This window comes from Camelus ferus, chromosome 15, assembly GCF_009834535.1.
Source record: "Camelus ferus isolate YT-003-E chromosome 15, BCGSAC_Cfer_1.0, whole genome shotgun sequence".
In the NCBI taxonomy this organism is placed as follows: domain Eukaryota; kingdom Metazoa; phylum Chordata; class Mammalia; order Artiodactyla; family Camelidae; genus Camelus; species Camelus ferus.
In genome coordinates, this window is record NC_045710.1 from 51,015,516 (window position 1) to 51,038,471 (window position 22,956).

The 22,956-nt window shown below is 36.1% G+C and overlaps 1 protein-coding gene across 12 annotated transcripts in view; it reads right to left on the minus strand.

The window, feature by feature from the left end:
* Nucleotides 1–7,002: 7,002 nt before the first annotated feature.
* TIA1 (TIA1 cytotoxic granule associated RNA binding protein) overlaps nucleotides 7,003–22,956 on the minus strand; it is a 28,286-nt gene continuing 12,332 nt past the window's right edge. For 4 of the 12 annotated variants that reach the window (XM_006192769.3, XM_006192768.3, XM_032497755.1 and 1 more), the window contains 8 exons: nucleotides 22,651–22,738; nucleotides 19,373–19,448; nucleotides 13,432–13,540; nucleotides 12,959–13,054; nucleotides 12,760–12,844; nucleotides 12,278–12,401; nucleotides 11,288–11,433; nucleotides 7,003–10,168 (listed from right to left, as the gene is read on the minus strand). In XM_006192769.3, coding sequence (XP_006192831.1) covers nucleotides 10,042–10,168; nucleotides 11,288–11,433; nucleotides 12,278–12,401; nucleotides 12,760–12,844; nucleotides 12,959–13,054; nucleotides 13,432–13,540; nucleotides 19,373–19,448; nucleotides 22,651–22,738 — 851 coding nt within the window. In that variant the 3' untranslated portion in view covers nucleotides 7,003–10,041. The other 8 variants (XM_032497752.1, XM_032497753.1, XM_032497757.1 and 5 more) reach the window with 7 other exon arrangements.

A 22,956-nucleotide genomic window follows, 5' to 3' on the forward strand; every position in this document is an offset into this window, starting at 1 on the left:
GGAATCTGCGCTTACCTGGCGTCTGTACAGCTCAGATTCTTTGCTGTGGCTGGAGTGCTTCTGGCCCACCCTGCTGGTATGGAAGGCACAGACACAGCTCCAGGGATTGCCATGACTGTTTCAGGCCCAAGCGAGTCCTATTTCGGAGTAGAATTCCACTGGACATTGATTCAAAAACCCGCCTTAGGATTTCCTACGTTATTAGCAGGTATTGGCTGCGATTTAGTGTTTTGTCAAGGGGGTTTTGTCCACCAAAGTATTAGCTGTTTCTTTCACTTGTGTGTTTATATCAAGTTATCTTTTTCTCCTTAGGTACACCCTGACATATTATTTGAACATTTTCTCTTATAGTGAACTGAAATTGAGGTCTGGTCCTAGGAAACACACAGAATAAATCTAAGTATTCTTTATTGAAGATAGCTCCTGAGTACAAATGTATTAAGGGTGAGGTGCGCGCGCGTGTGTATTGGAAAACTCTGGAATGAGATGCACCTTTAGCCTTCATTCTGCTGCTTATTAGTGGTGGGACTATAGGCTGATTGCCTGTCAACTGAAATAATGTGAAAAATAAAATAAAATTAAACTTAAAGGGTGAGACTGTGAGTTTCAGTTTTATTCAGGGACTTGGTGAGGACCATAGTCCAAGAGACATCCTTTCAGATAGCTCTGAGGAAGTGCTCCAAAGAGGTATGGGGGTAGTCAGAGTGTGTGTGATTTTGGAGGAGTTATGTGCCATCAAGCACACATCTTGGTAGAAGATTGCTGCAGGTCATGAGACAGAGATCTTAGTTAATGATTTTAGTGCTTTTCTAAGTATGGGAAGATGCAAGAAATTGGGTTCATAAAATCTCCTGAAAGTATCTTAACTTTCTGAAGTCTTGTTCTGCCAGTTTTCCCAGAGCAGAGTACCTCATTCCTGATCTCCACCCTGAGCTCCTTTCAGGGTGTGTTGAAGGAAAGCAACTGCAGTGGCTAATGGTTTAATCCTTGTAGAGCTGGGTGGTGAGTGACACTGTTTAGTTGGCAAAACCTTAGTCTTCTCAATTATTAATAAGAGAAATGATCCTTTCCAGGATTAAGATTTGTTATGTTGTTTCTTAAGCTGGAGGTAGGGGGAGAAGGGCACATTTTTTTTTTCCAGGAAAATTTTCCCAGTTTTGTCTTTCCACTTTGATTGTAAGTTTTAAAATGATCACCAGTATATCCTGGATCATCTAGATAATACTGTGGGGTTTCAGCGCCTGGCTGTGTTTATGACTGTATTACTGCAAAGTGATTATCTGAAGCAGTTGTTCTCAATTGGGAGCACTGCTATGCATTTAGTAAATGTCACGGATGTTATTGAAGATTCTGCAATACACGGAAGAGCCCTTACAACCAAGGATTATCTGACCCAAAATGACAATAGTGCCACAATTGATGGACCCTGTTGTAAAGAGAAAGTGTTTAAACTTTCTTCAACGGAATTATCCAAATATGTCCTAAGAGATCTGTGAGTTTTCAGTTGAGACACATTATGTATGTCCCAGTCAGGAAGGAAGCTGTCAATCAACTGCATTCTAAAAGTTGTATTTCTTCCAAACCAGACACTCATGGTTCTTCCATTTCTTTCTGAAAGAAGGGCCTTTGCAGAAGCATTGCCCTCATCAAAGTTCTTTCTGAGCCCTCTTCTCATAAATAGAACTCACAAAAACAAAACCAAACCCCCTCAGAACTGCATAGTACTCCCAAGTTATGGTTTGTTATGGTATGTTAATTTATGATACGTTAATTTTCAGTATGTTAATGTTTTTCACCCAGCCACTTTGCTTAATTTTCTCACCATTTTTATAGTCTTTTCTAATTGTCACAGGCTCAGAATATTAATTAACATGGTAATAGTGGATAACCTTCTCTTCTTGACCTTAAGAATGTTTCTAGGGTTTCCCCATTGGCATAAGGCTACCATTCACTCTAGTTATATTTGGAAGAAAGATGTCTAAGTTCACAAGTACTGTTTTAAAAACTTCCTCTATTACTTTCAAAGATAAATGTTATACTTTTACTGCAACTTGCTTTTTTCACTTAATTCATTTTATTTATCTTGGGATTATTTGTGGTTCTTGAATCTAAGAATTCCTACCTTTTAACAATTCTTGAAGATTCTCAGCCATTACCTTTTTGAATAGTGCCCATCCCTAATTGTAGTCTCTCTTTATGGAATTCCAGTTTAAACGTATTTTAGATTTCTCATTTTATTCTCCACTCACTCTTCATACTTTCCACCTCTTTGTCTCTGTCCTGTTCCAACTCACTGAGTTCTTCAGCTGTATCTAATTTGATCAGTCCAATGAAATTTTTCTAATTAAAATTTTTTTAATTTTAAATTTTTAAAAATTTTATTTTTAAGTCCATTGAATTTTAAATTTTAGCTATTATATTTTTAATTTCTTAAGGTTCTATTAGTTTCTTGAGAAATTCTGCCTAATCACTCAATAGTCACTTCTTCCTTGCTCGTATTTTTATTGCATCTTTTGTTTCTAAAGACATGAAATACAGTTACTACATATTCAGGATGTGATTGTTATGTCTAAAGTCTTTGGAGTCAAATGGACAAAGGACATGAACAGACATGTCACAGACAAGAAGCACAAATAGCCAGCTGTCATGAGAAAAAAAAAACATTTACTTGCAATCAGGGAAATACAGTTAAAGAAATCATATTAACATGCATCAGACTGGCAAAAATAAAAGCTTCTTAACAATCAGCACTGGTAGAATAGGGGGAAATGAGTGCTTTAGGGTATTACTGGTTGGAGTGTAAAATGGTACAGCTTTTTAAGAGGGCAATTTGACCATATATAATACCACTTTTACAATTTACATTTCTTTAACACATCATTCAATTCTAAGTATCCTAGAGTACACACGTGCTCACTAACTGTAGTTCCAAATTTTTTACATAAAACAGAGGTGAATGTTTTTTGTTTTGCATTTCTGAATGGGTGAATGATGGGATTTTTTTCTTTGCTGATCATTTACTTTTGTGATTTATTCATAGTTTATTGTATTGAGATTTAAAAAAGATTATTGCTTTCTTAAACCCATCCCCTCTTTCCTCTCTCCAGCCCAGTGATCTGGGAAGGCAGTCTGTACTAGTTAACTATCCTCACCTCCCATCCCTTAACCAACTGCAGTCCACATTCTGCTCCCACTACTTCACTGAAAATGCTCTTTAGTCACCAGTTACTTCCTTATTGCTAAATCCAGTGGACTTTTCCCCACACAATTTGTATTTCTCGTCTCTGCCATATTTGACATTCTTGACTACTTCTAGTTCCTTGGATTTTTTTCCTCCTCGATCTCTGCAACATCATGAACCCTCCATATTTCTCCCACCTGTCAGGCAGCTCTTCCTCACTCTCCTTCTCTGTCTCTGCCCCCTTCAAAACTGATGCACCCAAGAGCTGTCTTCACTTTTCTCACTCTAGTGTCTCTGGGTGATTACCACTCCCATGGGTTGAACTACCACCTAAATGCGGATGACTCCCATCTCTATTCCAGCCTGGATCTCCCATCTAAATTCCGTATCATTACCTACTGGATATTTACCTGAATGCCACAGATGTCCAAGTTCCACATTTTGAAAGACAGAACTCATTAGCTCTCATCTTCTGCCCTCTAATTCACTTCTATCCACACTCACTTCATAAACTGCTCTTCTTCCTTTTCCCACTCTAGTTAAGCAGCCCCACCATCCATCTAACTGGTCATGCCAGGAACCTGGAAGACATCTTGACTAAAAACAAATTAGATCAATGGCTCCTTAGGACCTTTAAGATTAGAAAAAAAAAAAAAAGTTCAAATTACTCAGCATGGCATAAAGACTTGGCCCTGGTTTGATCCTTCAGTTGTAGCTCGTCTCACACCCAGTACTCTAGCTGGTGGTACTATCAGCATATGGTAGAAAGCCATTTGGTTAAAACAGGATTGAGATAATTGACTGGTTAATTCAACAAACTTGTAACGAGCACCTATTGTTTATTACCTACTGGGTACATACAGCATTGAAGAAAACAGTCACCAGCTTCTACTTTAGTGAGGAACACTGCTTTTAAAGATGTAATCGCACAAAAAACACATAATTTAAAATCATGACAAATGCTATAAAAGTATAAGATGGCTTGAGAGCCTACTGATTTAGATTGTGATTAAGGAAAGAAAGGCCTTTTAGAGGAAGAGAATTGAAAGGGAGAGTTGAAGACAAAGATCAGACAAAGGCATTCAGGAGGCAGGGCTCTGCAACGAGATCTGGGTCCCCAATCCACCCTTCTTTGCCTTGCTTTGTGAAATATTCCACCTTTGCTAATTGGCTTTGTCAATAGAGGGTATTGGGGGAATAATGCAAGTTGATAGTGACAGGAAGGCACTTCCCTTATGGGTTCTGGTTCTCTTTTTATTCAGTGTGGGAGCCAGTGGATCAGTGTGCAGAAGACCCAATGACACTCCCAGTGGTTCTCGTGACCTGCCCTAGCTGAACCCTCAGGCCACACTTCCCCACCTGCAGCTGCTTCCACAGCAGCTTTGGCTGCACCACCTGCGACCCGCTCTAGGATTGACAGAGAAAATACAGGACACCCAGTTAAATCTGGATTTCAGTTTAATAAGCAATCATTTAAGTATGTTTCATGCAGCATTTGGGATTGTTTTCACTTCCTAATTCTGGCAATCCAAGCTTCCCAACCTGATAGAGCATTTCTATAGATCACTTCCACCCAGCCCACCCATCTCTGGCAATGGTAGGCAGCTTCTAAGGACCACTCTCAGGCATATTTCTTCATCAGGCTGCACCTTCTGTGGTAACCAAACCCACTTTGAAGAGGTCAGAAAGTCAGTGCTCTCCAAAACCCTTAGTTCCTGTGTTGTCCTCTCTGTCCTTAAGCTGCTTTACTTTGCAAATGCAACTTCTGGATCCCTTTTAGTAGTTAACCGCCTTTTACTGTTTAACTATTTATGCTAAAATTATTTATGTTAAAATATTTATGTTAAACTATTTATATTAAAATTTCCCTTTTCAAAGTTTGCATCGGTTTCTGCCTCCTGACTGGACCCTGGCTGATATAAAATGTTTACTTCTTCAAGAAACTGAAAGATGAGAGTAGAACAGAAAAGGGATTATGGGCGAGTGGAAAATGGCTTGCTGTGAAACCAGGTAAATACAGACTGCACTTCAGAAGGCACTGCAGGTCACTTTAGAGATTTTAGATTACATCCCGAATGAAATTTGAAGCTAAGATTTTTCAAGCAGGGAAGTGTCATGATCAGGTTTACATGGATAAAGATTCCTTTGGGTTTCTCATTCTGGTAGAAATCTCAGCAGCCTGGTTCTGGATCTTTCCATTTCTTTTGGAAACCATAAGGAACAAGGAAAACATGACCACTGACTCCCACAAACAACATCTTAAATGAAACCAGGGAGGCAGAGAAAACTTAACACCTCACATTGAGTGGAAGTGTGGTACTGGATGGGAGGCCAATTGAGTGCTGTGGGTGAAAAATAGGGAGTGAGGAGGGGGCTGGTGGTGGCAGATCTCAGTAATCACCAGCAAATAGTCACTCTGAGAAGAGAGCCAGATCCTGAGTGGAGCCTACTGTGGGCACGACTGCACAAGTGTGTGAGCGCTGGGAGAGGCAGGGAAGGAAGGTGCATGAAGTGCCGACGGGGTCCAGAGGTGATGGCTTTCAGAAAGCAAGTTGGGGATGTCCTTGAAGACAGGAGTTAGGTCCCTTAATGTAGGAGATGAAGAAACCAAAGGCGGTCAGAGCTGGTACAGAACTTCTGAACAAGGTCACACCCCAGGGAGGAACCTTAGCTATACTTCTAATGAGACAGTTCAATGTAGCCAGAGGAGGGAGGTGAGAACCCTGGACAGGGTCTTTCTCCTTCATCCTCTCGCTGGTGCTTGGTCCAGGAAAGTCCAGTTGTTTCAAATATGAGTAGGTAGAAAGGAATAAGCACAGCATTTATACAAAGATACGGTAACTAAAAATAAAGACAGTAAAACTTACCTAGAGTTTTCTTGGAGAAAACTCACAAGGAAAATGTTCCCACAAAGCAGCTGAAAATAATATATCAACATTCCAATGTGAATTTTAAAAATCTAATGAAGTAAATGCAGCTCTAAGAAATACAAGAATTCAGGGAAGAGATGAAATGAAACAGAAACTGGTAGAATTTAGGAAAACAGAGAAATCCAACATACAATTGGAGTTGCCAAAGAAAACCCAAGCAGTGGAATCATACAAATATTTGTGAATGTAATTCAGGAAAACTTATGAAATATTATCTCAGTGCATGTACTTGGCTCAGGGAGTGTTTCCTTTCTCATACAGTGTTTTCCCTGACAATTGCCTCTTCCCATATGCCTGATTTTCTTCTGGCATTTAATCTTCTCACATTCCCCATTGTTCTGTAAAATGTCCCACAATACAATTATCTACATAGCCCAAGCCATCACATAATCCTAAGTCTAGCCCTCTGATCATCAGTCCAGACTGATGGCCAGCTGCTTTTCGGTGGGGACCCTCAAATGTCAGCATCTGTCTTTTCTCTCAAGAGTTGCTTAGTTTTTCCACAGTGGGATCCTCTAAACCCTGCCTGGTGTGTGTAAGTGTGGCTTTTGGTATTCTAGTGCTGAGCTAGGGATCTCATTTATCTAGTATGTAAAACTGTGCTTAATTCCTGTTTTTATGGTACCATCTCATCCTAGTCTAGTAACCCTGAGCCAGACATAGTTTTCTTTTTTTAGTTGAATTACTATCAGGGTAACTTCAGCCTCCAACCTTAGAGGCCACAGCGTAGAGTCCTGTTCAGCTGAGACACATTCATGTCAAGGCTCTTAACTTAAGATTTGTTTTGGAGGTATGTTCAAGTTCTTAACAGTCAAAACACAGTGACTGAAAAAATATAATAACCCCCTACCGAAAAAAAAGATTTTGTTTTTAGAAATCACCACTCTTTCATTGAAAGGGTTTGCTTTTTATTTCCTATAAACACACTTTATTTTTCTATTTTAGTTGTAACCTCAAGAGCACCCTATAGCTTAGTGAACCTAACTCTCTTTGTGTATCCAATCTAGTCCTTATCAACCGCCTTCTCAACAGTAACAGAACTCTAACCACATACAAAAGGAAGATGAGCAAACACAGGGCCAAAACTGAAGGATAAAACTAGAAATGTGAATGTCATTTTCAACAGGGAGATAATACCAACGAGGAAAATGAGACCCAGATTTCATGAGTTAAATCTATAGCAGTTCTTTGTGGAATTAAACAGTAACCCAATGTAAACCATGGTTTCTGGAATAAGATTTAACAAAGATTAACAAATAAATACCTGGGTGGATGTAACAATATTTATGGCTAGACCAAAGAGAAAAAAAATCTCTCACACACAATAATCACTGCAAGAAGATCCCAAAGGTTATACAAAACATAAAGGAACTTTAATATCCAAATAGTCAGGGCAACGAATACTGGATAATGACCCATTAAGTATGAACCACTTTGGGTTCTTTACAGTACCAGATGTATTTTAAAGTAAAATTTGAATGCATCTTGCAGAGAATGAAACCATTTTTAAAACTTTAATTTCCTTACCTGATAACTAGTGACAGTTTGATTTTTAGACTGTAAATTTTTAAATGATTTGTTTTAACACTAAGAGTTAAGATTGAAAGCAAAGTTGGCAATGTTCCTGAAATGTGAATTTGTTCAGTAGTAAACCTTTGAGTAATACTACTTTCTTCTTAAAAAGTAGTCATGTACATTTTAAGATTTGTGCAATAAGAAAATATTGGCTAATGAAAAGTGTTAACACTTGAAAACAGTCAAAATGAAAGAAAAACTATACTTTTGCTTAGATTATTTATGCCCAAATAATTTACCCTGCAGTCCATCCATAGATGTATAGGACATAAGATATTTTTGAGTAAGCGAAAAATAATGAGGGTCCTAAAATAGGAACATAAACCAGAAGAATCTAAAAACAGCATCCTGTTATTTTATTTTATTTTTTTTTTTTTAGTATTTCATTTAAGATGCTTTTGGTTGCATGCCCTGATCTGTAGAAGTTAACAAGGAAATAAAATTTCCAAGTGTTGAAAAAATTTACTCATCTTCCATAAAGCAACTTTTAATGTATTAACACTTAAAATACACAGTGACTTAATGAAACATCAGTACAACTGCATAGAATTGAGCTCCAGAGAATTATACACTTAGGAACTGTCTTTCCTGGGCTCTGGTTTACAAGAGTCTTGGCTTAAAGACCAGCTTAAGAGTCATTTGCTCCTACCTGGAAGATACAGGCCAGGAAACTCTTAAGATTTCACAGGCCTTCTATTCCTAAATAAAATGCTAGGAGCTCTCTGAAGGTCTTAAAAAAACAATCAGCCATCCAAATATGTATACTGAGGACCCTTCCCCTTTGTGAGTCAGAGAGTTTGTGACTTTCACTGAAAACAAAACAAAACAAAATCTCCCACAACTCTTCTAAGAGACTGTAAAATGTACTAGAAATTTCAAAACTAGAACAATGCCATCAAAGATTAAACCTCTTAATGCTCGGAGCCACCCCAAAATAATAAAATTGGGAACTCCAGGAAAACAGGTACCAAAAGAATCAAAGTAATGATTGCACTGAGGACTCTCCTCTTTGAAGGCTGTTTAAGGAGGTAGGATTTCAAGGGTTTTTTTGTTTATCTTTTGGCCTCTGAACATTTAAAAAAATGTTTTGCCCGGCTGGTCATTCAGGCTCACTTTGGAGTTCACAGTGAACCCCAAGCCTGACATAAGGATATTCTACAGTTTCATAGCTATCATTTGTACATATTAAGTTGATTTACTCTTTTTGAGTAAATATAACTAGAAAATGGCAAATTAATATATTCATTTACATACAACTTTGTGTCTCAAAATTCCTGAAAAACAAGAGCAGATGACTTTGTATTCAAAGACTACCAAAGTGTGTATTTGATATTCACATGCAAACAAAACTTTATAAATCTCCTGTCAACTCTGCATGATGCCTTTAAGGAGGAAATGACAAAGTTTGCTAACTGTGCAAAATACTAAATTGCTAAGACATTTTACATAATGAAATAACACATGTAAATGTAGAACTTGACACATGAAATTAACATGAGTTCATAAGAACTTATCACTTTTCAGAGATTTTCTTTAGTAACAAGTTTTTGTTTTTATATTTCCTGGTACACAGTGAAGTTTATCACAGAAGAGAAAAACCCTTTTAAACAAATTCAACAGGGAATTCTTGAGGCACCTTCTCATATAAAACACAAGATGAATGCAATTATCAATCCATCTGAGAAAAGTTTTCAACCTAACTGAACATCATTTTTTCCATTTATATTTTACAGAACTTTAATAAGGCAAGACAAATTTATGAAAAAATGTAGATACAAAAATGTTGTAAACTAATAATTTATATTAAAAAACCCCAAAGGGAAAACAGTGGAGATGGGACAGTTTAAACAATGTCTTTTTCAAAACAAAACAAAAAAACCTCTAAAACAGAATTGTGCATAAGCTGAAGAGTACAAAAAACTTCTAGACTCTGCACAGTTTTGGTTTTTCTTTTTTCTTTTTTTTAACATCTTTATATTACATGTTTTAAATCACATCAGGAATGCAAACTAGAACTGCACACTACTTCAGTGGAAAAAAGTTCAACATTGTGCAATTTTCTGCCTCAATTTTAAAAAAGTGGCAGCAATCCCTGCATTTGTATTTGAAACAAGGATCTGAGAAACTTTATCAAAAAAGGTAATGAAGGCAAAAATTGGCAGACATCCAGCATCTTGTTTCTTTTTAAAACAATGTGGATGGTAAGTAATTTCATGATTAAAAAATGAATCTTTTAAATAAATACATTGTATCTGACATTTGCACTGACTGATTTGATAAATCTTTAAGTAAACAACGGCTTTACTACACTTCCTGTAGCCTCAAGCCACTGGCTTTAGATTCTGGAGTCCTTTTTCACTGGGTTTCATACCCTGCCACTCGATACCCTGCAGGCTGATTAGGCATCATGCTGCCATTCTGCCCTGGAGGCGGCTGCACTCCATAATTTGGTCCCATCCATGGTGCAGAAGACTGTGTCTGACTGGTGGAGAATGTGAAAGAAGAGGGGAAGGGAAATCCACCGATTAACAAATGACACACATAGGAAATACCCTTTTTCTTACGCCCAGATATAAGAATAATTGTTATGCCAGGAAAAGCAAAGGCAAAAGTTTTTCTTTTAAAAATAAGCATCCTCATCATAGCTTTAATTTGTACAGTTTAATTTTGTTAGTTTAATTACAGCTAAGAAAATGCTCTTAATCTATAAACATTTATTCTCTTTGAACTCAGAAAAAAACTAATCTCTAATCCCAGAAAAGTGTCTATCTGGGGTTGGCCATATATTGAACAAGCCAGTACCTGAAAGAAATCTGATCATCTGGAATGATAAGGACTTGTACTTACTTATATTACTCAAAGAAGAAATTAAAATAATTATTATCATATGTAAGCTCACAAATTTTTTCAACATTACAAGATTCCTTTTAAATAAAAACTGCAAAGTGCTTTTTTAAATTTCCAGTTTGTTTTTCAGAAATTTAAGTAAAACTGCATAATTCAGTATATATAAAGAAGCTTCCATATAACAATGTATGAATAAACCTTTTTGCACAGAAAAAAAGCATAATGAATAAAGCAACTAGCATCAAAGTAACTGTATCCAAGAATAGCTAAGTGACCATTAGTCACATATAAAGCTTAGCAATTATTAAGTTCTTATTTTCTTAAATATAGTTGATTAATTACCAAGCATTACCAAAATTCTTGTAACACTGGTTATAATTCAAGGCAATGTATTTCTAGGCAAATTAAAAAAATTTTTTTAAATTTATTTATTATTGTATTATTTAATTATTTTATTTTGGCAGGGGGTGGAGGAGGTAACTATGTTTATTTATTTTTAGAGGAGGTACTGGGGAGTGAACCCAGGACCTCATGCATGCTAAGTATGTGCTCTACCACTTGAGCTATACCTTCCACCCCCCTAGGCAAATTTTTAAAGAGAAACACTTAAAACTGTAAAGCAGAAACCTCTAAGTCCTTCAAAGGCTATAGTTTAGACAGAGGGCCACATTGCCTACTAATTACTTAAAATCTCTTCCTAAGTTGTTGACATTTTCAAAAGCTAATAATAAAGGAAAAGAACAATTATGCTTACTTAAATCCCTGCTGATTCCACGCCTGGCCATACATTCCATAGGCAGGTACTTGCCAACCATTAGGCATATACTGGCCAATTTGCTGTGCATTTCCATACCACTGGCCCCACTGGCCGTAAGCTTGTGGATAGCCAATTTGATTCTGCTATTAAGTAAAATTATAACACATAATTTAATATTATTTGAAGTTAGAGGTACATACACAGTCCTAATTTACCACAAATATAGAGCCATAACACATAGGGCCATCATTACAAGTAAAATTAAAGGATAAACAAGTTTATAAAGTCACTGGTTAAAAGAGAAAAAAGTGAGGTTATACTGCTTTAACTGTACACGAGGCTCTAAATAGCATACTCTTTGTAAGGCAGTAAGTAATGCCCTAGGGATAAATATGAAACTCAATATAATGTTTAAATGTCTTGTAACCTATCCATGACTGTTTCCTTTAGGTAGGGAAGAGATAAAGATTACTTATTCCTATACACAATTTACTTAAGAAACATATAGTTTAGGATTTTATTCCTCCTATCTTGGTGCTCCATTTACAATTTCCTCATAGAAATCTTTGTGGGATCAAGTCTGAATCAGTAAAAGCTCCCTGGAAAAACAAAGGCAGCAAAATCTGGAAGAAAATACCAAGGTTCTAGATATATTTATGGCTTCTATTTCAACTGAACCAAGCATGCTTGTGAGTTCTCCAAATAGCACGTGAATAAATCTACCAAGTATTAGAAAAATTTAATACCCTGTTAGGTTTGTCGGAGCATTTTAAAATCCTCTCTGTGAGCATGGGTCAATTGAGGCGGTCACATTCATCATGTCACCACTGCTATCCATGAACCACCACTCTGGAACTATAATACATGTAGGAAGAGCCCTTATATACTATGATTTTAGCTAGAAACATTACTAAGGATTATCAGCAATTTCATTGAAAAATACCTATTCGCCCAGCAACAACTTGGCAAAGTCAAGAACCCTCTCACCTGTTGCACGGGATTTATCATATCAAGAGTCTCTTTGCCCCAGTAGCATTTCACAACATGGCCTTCAATGGTAGTGCCATTAACAGAAACAATCGCATGTGCTGCACTTTCATGGGAATTGAACCTATTGGAAGTAATATTAAGAATTAGCAACATAAACTGTTTAAAATACTTATGAATAAGCCTGAGGTAAAACAGGCAGTTCATATAAAAGAACCAATAAATGGCATATTTTTGTTGCTATTTTTTCCCCAAAGATCTTGTAGTTCTGGAGAAACTTCTTTTCTTAATAGAGAATGTTTTATTTGCCTTGTGTTGGAAGGAGGGAGCTATTATAAAAAAGTGGCAAATATGATAAACGCTAGAGAAATTTCTATTTCTTTAAAACCAAAGTAAATTTTAAAGGAAACCACTAAGTTAAATGTTTAAAAATGATTTGAGGGCAAAAGTTTTTTTTTTTTTTTTTTTAAAACCGCTCCTACCGAACAAATGAATATCCTTTATCTGGAAAGACTCGAATTTCCATTATTTGTCCAAATGGTGAAAAAGTCTGACGCATCAGTTGTTCTGTTAGGCAAAAACAAAAACAAACCACACTAAATTATATTAAAATCCTAAAAATATGAAGCCTTTCAGTTAAAAAATTAATCTCAAAATGCCACACAGATAAAGCCCTCGTACCTGTTAGCCCAGAAGTGACACCTCCACAATATACAGTACAGTTGCTTGGACTAGACTGATTTACGACCTCCTCATATGATAGCTGTTTGGTGTTTGCTAGGGAGAGAAAGTTTAATATTTTTAATTCATTAAATAAAATGTTCAGAGAGAGGAAAGCAACATTAACTACACTACTGTAATGGTAATATTTACCTTGATCAAAATGCTTATTTAATACATATTACATTTGATTGATTAAACCTCCCCCAAGAATGTCTAAAAAATTACTCAGTATACTCTACTTAATAGGAGACTTTAGAGATATTATTTATTATTTATAATTACAAAAATGAAAACGAAGTACATTTTTGAATAGTAGTCTTGATTTGCTTCTCATCTATTTCTGCAATAAGTCTCCGGGAACAGCTATAACACTTAAAATCTAGTGTATTCTCCAAAATTCCACATTTCCTTTTCTTCTCCAATACACCTACACTCATATGTACTCTTTGGAGCTGGAGGCTTTCGGGTTGCCCAGTTAGTTCTGATTTGTCTTCCACCAAGCCACTGGCCACCCATCTGTTGAATGGCGTTTTCAGCATCCTGTTCCGCACAACATTAGAAATGACAAAGAAGCCACCATTAGTTCATGTTAAACAACTGTTAGCAGTAGAGAAAACTCATGGTTGCTTTTCACAAATGTTTTTTCAATGAAAATGCTTTATAAAATATAAAACATATGACCACTTTCCTAAAATACAATGTTGTTTTAAAATTGTCTTTTACTTCAAAATCAGACTCTGGGAATGTTAATCACCTGAAAAACTCCAAAGCCCCAAAGCCCTTATGACACAGCCACTATAAAGTTGATGTAATAACTCAGACTACTATGCATGAAAATCTCACTTTATACAACCCAACAAGTTTTAAATGACAGTATTTGGTTTGTCATTCATCCCACAAGTAAATACTGAACAGCTATCACGTTCTAGACAGCAGGTTAAGTGCTAGGGAAACAGCGGTGGATGAGGTAGACATGGTCTCTGCTGCCATGGAGCTTATGTTCTTTTGGGGGGACAAACAAAGTAATTATAAATGGTGGTAAATGCTAGGACAGAAACAAAAGGCTCAGAGAGACAGACTACCCATGCTGAGACATGGGCATGGGGATCTACTTCTCTCTGAAATGACATTTAAGCCGAACTTGAGAGGAACAGGAGCTAGAAAAGCGTTCCAGCCAGAGGGAAAAGCACGGCAAGGTGTGTGTTAAGGCAGGAAAGGGTTTGGTATGCATCTAGATGCAGCAGGCAAAAGATGACTAGTTTCACTGGAACCTTGTCTGCAAAAAGGAAAGGTACCACAGGAACAAACTGAAAATTTTAAGTAAGAGATTATCATGATCTGATTTGTTTTAAGAAGGCCATTCTTAGTGCTGGGAGGAAAACAGTATGGGAAGATGGGTAGTAAAAGGAAAAAGACATTTTATAAGACTAATGCAATATCCTGATTTAAAAAAAATGTTAGTGGCCAGGACTAGTGCAGTAGCAGTTGATGTAAAGAAGAGTCAACAGAACTGGGAGATGGGGGAGTGCACAGTAAGTAAAGGAGGAGAAGGCAGAGGTAACTCCAAGGTCCCTGCTTGGACAGTAGGGAGGATAGTGCTAGCATTTATGGAAATGAGAAGCCTGGGAAGGAGAAGGGGAACAGGTCTCAGGAAGAAACAAAGACCTCCACTGACACAGTAAGTTTGAGACATCTGTAAGACATCCAAACGAAAAGCATTTGTTAGTAAATGTGAAGTAAATCCAGCTAGGGATATAAAATTCAGTCATGAAGAAAGACTAGAGAGAGAAAAAAAAGCATCCCAGAACAGCAAAATCTGAGAACTGGGTAAAGGAGAAATCACTAGCTAAAGCTGACTAAGGAGCAGCCAGTGATGAAGGAAAAAACCCACAAAAATGAACTGTCACAGAGCCAAGGAGGCAGAAATCAAGAGGCAAACTTGAAAAGAACAGTGCTGGTACAGAGTAAGAACAAAAGTCAGCTTACAGTGTACTGAAAAGTAAATGTGGTGCTGCTTTGGTCTGGAAGTGTCAAAATGCGGGCTTAACCTAGCAAAAGAACAGGGAAATTCAAGGCTAAAAGTCATTCTTGAGACATAAAAAGGAAATGCATATACTTAAAAAGAAACAAATACTGCTCACTACACTAACTAGTCTGAACTCCGTAAGACGTTTAATTACTGTTGTGGGTTGAACTGTTTCCCTTAAACTGATACGAAGTTCTGTCTACCTGGTCCTATAACTGTGAATGAGACCTTATTTGGAAATAGGGTCTTGGCAGATGTGTTAAGATGAGGTCATATGGATTAGAGTGGGCCCTTATAAGAAGCGCTGTTATAAGAAGAGAAGCGGATGTGGTGACATACAGAGGGAAGAGGGCCATGTGAAGAGGAAGGCAGAGATTGGAGTGAGGCAGCTACAAGCCAAGGATACCAAGGACTGTCAGCTACCACCAGGAACTAAGAAGAGGGAAGCAAGGATTCTTCCATAGAGCTTTCAGAAGGAACATGGCCATGATGACCCCTTGGTTTTGGACTGCTATCCTCCAGAACTTCAAGAAAGTTCAAGTTTCTATTGTTGTAAGTCACTCAGCTACTTTGATACAGCAGCCATAGGAAACAGTTACAACTACTGGTTCATAGAAGCAGCAAAAACATTTTAATGGAGTGTGTGTGTGTACTGTTGTGAACAGGAGATGAAGAAGTGGAAGCACAAGCAAACAGCTCCTTTGAGAAGTTTGATTCTGAATTACAACAGAAAAATGCAGATACAGATAGGGAAGGGATGTGGGATAAAGTGTGGTTTTTAATGAGACACTAGAACATGTTTCTTGGTTGAATGAAACGGTCCAGTGAAGAGGAAGACTGATGACACAGGACAAAAGAAAAGAGTGCACATTATATAACTCCATTTACAGAAAATGTTTGGAACAGGGAAATCTATACAGACAGAAAGTAGATTAATAGTTGTTCAGGGCTGAGGGGAGGCGGTGTAAAAGAAAAAGATTGTGACTGCTAATGAGTATGTAGTTTCTTTTTAGGGAGACAAAAATATTTCAAAATTGTGGTGATAGTTGCATAACTTTGTGAATATTCTAAAAACCAATGAATTGTACACCTGAAATGAGTGGATTTCATGGTATATGAATTGTATCTCAATTAAACTTTGGTGGAAAAAAAAAAGAATAAGGACACAATCAAAGTCCTAGAAAAGGCCAGAGCAGTGGGACCCCAATCGTAAGTGATTTGGTCTTTTACAGGAAGGGCCTTTCTTACTCTGTAATAGGAGGAAGAAGAAGGTGAATGCATTTTATGCAGGTTTGGCAGCTGAAAGCTGAGGGAATTCCTCTATATGACAGCTTCTATTTTCTCGGTTGAAGCATAAGGTTGTCAGCTCAGGGTGGTGGTGGAGAAAAGAGGGCTATTTAAGGAGATCAAGGGGGGCATGAAACAGTTATTAAAGAATGGGAAATCAAATTTACTAGAGAAACATAGGTTTGCAAAGATAATACCATGTTCTTATATAATGTGTGTGACCATTAAACTAGAAGCAAAACCAGTTGACTCGGTTTTTCTCTAGCAACATTCAGTTACTTCAGAGTAAGCAGAAAAGCTATGTTGAACCAATATTGTAGTTTGCCTAGCACACACAACCCGGGAAGAGGCAAGGGAGTCGGGGGTAACTGAAGTCAGGGATGTGGCATTTTGCAACACTTGCCAATCACATATCACAAATTTATAGACACAGAAATATAAATTTAGAAAAATTAAATTAAATCATTTACTCAAAGTTACACCTATCATATGATGGTTATCAGGATTACAATCCAACTCTGTCTGACCTTCATACTAAATATGCATTAAATAGTGAATTTCATATAGCAGGGGTGTATATTCCATAATCTCAAGTGGTAAAAAATGAGTTCCCAGCCCACCCAAAGCCCCCAACCTACCTCCCCCAAGCAGCACATAACACTAAAACCCTACTCATCAGTCCTTTAAGGAACTCACACTAATTGTGGCTATCAGCTCATTGTATGACGTATTGTTCTACCTTTCCGAAATACTATGCTGTGAGTAACAGTAAAGCTTCAAGCAGCAGCTACACTCCGATAGTTTTTATTTTCTCATTTTGTAATTGGCAGATGGGACTTGTACATAGGAGAGCTTTTACATTTTCACCTCTCAATATGCTTTATCAGTTGCAACTTTTCTTTTAATATATGAAATTTTCCTGATCTCTCAGGCCAACCTACTTTCTTAGAAGACATTTTCACTTCATGAGAGGAGGATGACAGCTATGCTGTGTAACACATTTAAACAATCAGACTGCAAGATGTGATGTTACCGTGCAAATAGCTGACATACAATCGCAGTGCATTCTACCTTCTTTTGCCTTAATTTACAAGCCATGTAAACATTTTTAGGGCACAGTTTTTATATGAAAAGTAAAATTTGGGCAAAATGATTGCAAACTGTTATAACAAATATCTGGATAGTACGAGTTCATAGGGAGGAATAACTAGACATTAGTTTCAGTGTAAGCAGACACAGGAACTAGAAAAAAAAACAAGAAGATTTGACACTATTTGGCATAACAGCAAACATGTATTTTTTAAAAAAACTCAGAACGTGGGGAAGGGAATAGCTCAAGCAGTAGAGCCCATGCTTAGCACACACAAGGTCCTGGTTTCAATCCCCAGTACCTCCTCCAAACATAAATAAAATAAATAAACTGAGGTACCTCCCTTCCCCCCAAGAAAACTTAAAAAAATAGTTGGGGGGGACCTCAGAGGAAAATGGCACAATAAATGATGCTCATAAATTTGACCTGAAATCATCAAATCAACGATACAGTACCTATTTCAAATACTTCATTTATTAAAGTAAGAAAATCTCTTCTAGAATACATTTCAAAAAATTTTAATGGCTCATGCTAAGGCACTCTTACACAGAAAAATATAGCATTTTTGTACTTATCATCAGCAAACAACAGTCATAATACAGAGGCAATACAATAAAGTCTAGGGCTAATGAAACCTCAGTGTGAACTCTAAGAATAGTGCATATAAGTACTCCCATCATCCACCCCTATATTTTTGGAAGTGTGATATCTCTTGGAACTTTGAGTTATCACAGTAAAAAAGTTAAATTCTTTATCTGAGTTTATACTATATTTACAAGGTTCAAACTTCAACCAGTATAGTACAGTGAGAAGCTTCCTAACCTGCTGCCCATCTGCCTAACTCTCATTACCCATGCCTAAACAGGAGACCCTACAACAAGTTTCTTGTTTATCCCTGCAAGGGGAAAAGAAAACATGAACACACACACAAATATATGCTCCCCACCTCCTTTTTTTTATAATATAAATGAGCTTTTTCACCTTACAGTACTTACAGAGCTTCCTCACTCTTTTTTTTTTTTTTTAAAAACAACAGCACAGTATTACATTGTATGGAGAACATACCAAGGATTTTATCCAGATGTCACCCTAAATACGAGCTCTTTCCTTCTTTATACCCTACTCTTACCTCTCATTTGACAAACACACTATCCTTCCTTTTCTCTGCAAAACCCAGAAATCTCAAGTCCATGCAAATTGGTGTTCAGTAATGTTTGCTGAGTCAAATGAGACATTTTCAAATACATTAATATACAATAAAAAAGTCCTCACCCATTGGAGCATTTAATTACTTTTAAAATAGCAAGGCCCACAGGCAGCATGACAGCTTCAAGTCTGATTATAAAAGGTCAAAGAGTGGGCAGTGGTCCAATTCCTGGGAATCCCACCCCTTCCCCAGGGTAGCTAGAAATGGTCCATTTCTTGGCAAGTGAAGGTGCCGAGCCCATAAAAACTGGTAACACCGTGCCTCTTGGCCTCTGTAGCTCCCTCGTCTTCGGGGATGCCCCGTACTGTCTATGGCGTGTGTACCCACTTTTACTTTAACCTGAGCACCCAACCCCCATACCTTGTGGTCTTTCTCTCGCCTTCTGAAATAGCCTACACTCTATACAGTATATATCTCTCTAGATAAATATGTCTTTACTCAAAAACCCCAAAATACGAGAGTATAAAACAGGGAGATAATGAATTAAATATAGAAATGAGATATTCAGTATCTACCTCTGGCTGATGATTTTTAAACACCTCTACTTTCTATATTCTGAAAACACTGTATCAGTACTTTGCATGCATCAGATGCTAAATAAATATTGACTAAATGACCAAACGGGAGAAAGACGATGTCCCCTAGTAAGGGTATTCATTATCAGTGAAATGACAAATGGCAGATGAAAGAAATGACTAATAGTTGAAACAGAATGTTTATGCTTTACTCTCAAAGCACTGTTCATGCACTTATCGAGCTCACCCATTTGTTGAAAAAGGAGACAAAGCCATATCCTTTAGACTTTCCTGTTGCCATGTCTTTTACCACTCGGGCATCTCTGAAATCAGAAACAATCAGAGGTTTAGGTTTGCAAACTCTTCTCTGGATATCAAGTGAGAATTTCACACACAACTCATTTTCATGTTTCAGCTTCATTAAAATGAACCTTTAATGTAAATTCACCTTTTACTCTATAAAATTTATCATGTATTAGCAAATGAGGCTTAATTTTATAAACATGCAAATCAGTAACTTCTTAAATATATATGTATACAATGTACAGAAACTGCCTCTCACTTCAAAAAGTTTTAAAATTTTAAAATATTAAGCATGGTAAAAGCAGCTATTCATATGAATTACTTAACCACTATAGAGTTCACAGGCACACTAAATGAATGGCTTTCTTTAACCATGCAATTTATAATTTGCTATTTGACACTATATACTACCTAATCATTAAAAAATTAAAATAGAAAACTGGAAACTAAAAGAATGAAAAAGCTGTATATTCCCTAAATTAATTAAATTGTTTTATTTTCTCAGATCAGTTCACCCCCCCCTTTTGGACTATGGGTAAATTTTGAGAACTTGACATTTTTCAGAAATGTTAAATCATTGAAGAAAAACACTAGACACACACTTTAGTTTTAAACTATATAAGAAAAGATTTTATACTGAATTCTAAAATAGCAATCATATAAGATTGATTGGAAACTAAAAGATATAAAAGTAAAACTGTAAAAAGTCAGAAAGTAAAAAAGCACGCCAACATTTATCCACTGTGAACCGTAGCTTGTAGTTAGCCAGGGCAATTCTGTCCATTCTTCAGAGATACTCTGCAAAATAACCAGAGCCCTATTATTTGAGATTGAGTAAAAAACCCAGCCATGATAGCTAAAACTCCATACCTCAAAAAATTGGACTCAAATTGTGCTTCACAGGCAATCTGCTTTTAAGTTAGCCAGGTATGTCACAATGCTTGTTCTCTCAGGACACATGAACAAAACAGGCACTTTCACAACAAAAACCCAAGTCAGAAAGCCATGCAATATAATTTTATATTAAAAGTATACATAAGCATATTTTGATCAATTTAGGAGTGATTTACTAAGTTTAGGGTCAAAATGACAAAGAGGTGATGGTGAAAGGGGAAAACTAATGCAAGTCACTTCTCAATATGTAAAAATACTTATTAAAATGATCTGTATGGTACACATGCATTTAATTTGTAACTGATTTACTTCTATACCAGTATTTGTTAGACTACCCTAAACTCAAGGAACAGGAAGAGTTTAAACTGTATGAATTAGGGAAAGAAAGTACTGTATTTTTATAGCAAATATTTTAATAGGCCATCATTTACTATACATTTTTTATAAACCAAGCACTGTTGTAGGATCTTCGAGAGAATATCTGACTATCACGAGAACCTTTAAATATAAAGTTATCAACTTATCTCCTTTAACACTACCAACAACAAAATCAGGAAAAGATGCTACCAACTGAAAATGGTTCTTTCAAATTTAGAAACACTAACTCCTTGCGTACCTAAAGCTCAGACATTATACATTACCTTGACTGAAAATTATAAAACTTAAAGGTCTTACCAAGGAAGAAAATAACACATAAATCAATAATTATAGTTGACGATAAAAAAGTCTACAGACTATAATTATGATACCACCAACATATTCAACAAAAAGAAATTACTGATCCATGATTAAAAAGTAATGAAATTACTAAAATTTAAATGTCATTTAACTTAAACTCATCAATTATTAAACAATCTTTATCTAATCTCAACTAAAATTCCCATGTTTTCAGAAAAGCTACTTCAATCAAAATCAAAGTATTTAATGAAATAGCTAACTAAACTGTTAAAATGTTAGAAAAGCTTTTTCTTCTTAAAGTTAAATTTCAGGAAATGTTAGCCTTGAACTATATTTAATTCTTACTTATTTTTGGAAGGATTCCCTAAGGAAGAAGCAGCAAAGATCTAGATCAGAGTTCTTTAATCTTTTGGTACTGTGACCACTCTGAAAATAGGATAAAACTTACAGAAAACTCCACACCAAAATGAAAACAAGCCCAGAACTTGCACAGAGATTTACAGAGCCTTTGAAAGGCCAAAGGTTAAGACCTTCCAGTCTAGGTATTTAAAAGCAAGCTAACCATCATCAAAACCCTAAGACAGATTAAAAGAACAATCAAGAAATTAGAACTTTAGTCTCCTAGTCAGTTCCCACAAAGAAAAATTTCACCTAAAAGTAGAGTCCATTTAAACACCCTAATTGTGCAACTGCCTTTAACATTAGCCCCTTACTTATAGTCATTCCTTGCTCACTATGCATTTCATCCTCCTACCAATGAACTAAACTCTTCCAATGAAAACTCTCAAAATTCAACACCGATACTACGGCATTTACTTTCCAGTCTCCTTCTCATCTCATTTCTGCTGTTGGTCTGTTCATCAAACCAAAACAAAGCTAGCATTTCCTTTTTATCATGCTTCTAGCTGGAACAACAATAATAAAGCAACCAGTAACCCCCCAAATTTTTGTTTTTCTAAATATAACAATTACTTCTAAGAAAATGTAGTAATCAATGTATTATTTTTACTCTATTATATGGCATGCTTTTCAAAACATTAAAGTTCTTTTATGATCAATACTGCCTTTATGAGCTATTTACAAAAGGCCTAAACTGTATGATTAATAAAAAATGCAAGCAAGACAGTGCTTCACAAAATACTAAAAGGCATTATTATTATTGTTAACAGCAACAACAACAAAAGGGTAGATACCTGGGAATTAATATTCAATAACTGCTTTTAGGGTTAAATTGTTAAGGTTTCTTTTTGTTAAAATATATTAACAGAAAATGCATGGTATCATAGAAGAGCCAAAGGGTCTAAATTCCTTAGTGAGAGCACAACTTTACTAAAGATCATGACCAAGCTAGCAAGACACTTATACAAGAAACAGTATGCACAATAGCATATTTGTCTCTTAAAAGCTAATGCTCACTGAAAAATAATTTTAAGAGAACTGAAGACCAAAGATTTATGTATCAGTGGGAAAACAATCTTTGGCTGTTAACTGCTTGAATAATTGCTAAACAATATATTTATTCAAGTGGATATAATACATTACATTCAGGTGTTAAAATTAATGTCCAAAATTCACAACAGATTTTCAAATTACTTCTACATAAGATTGTTTCTAATTAAAAGCATTTTAAATTTATCTTCTGTTACTTACGATATTCTTCCAAATGGTGCAAAAGCAGCTTTTATATCTTCAGTTGTAATTTCTGGACTGAGATCACCAACAAAGACATGGAAATGATCTTATAAGGGGAAGGAAGGGGAAGTGAAAAGAAAAATAAAATTTTAGAATTTAAAAAAATACTAAAATCTATTCAATAAAGTATTCTTAAATTAATTTATGGATTATAGTAAAGTATAAGTAAAACACTATTCTATATCTAGACAAATCCTATCAATTTTAAACATAATGAATCAAAGTGACAATACAGGGAAGATTCTCCTAAGGACTGTGATATAA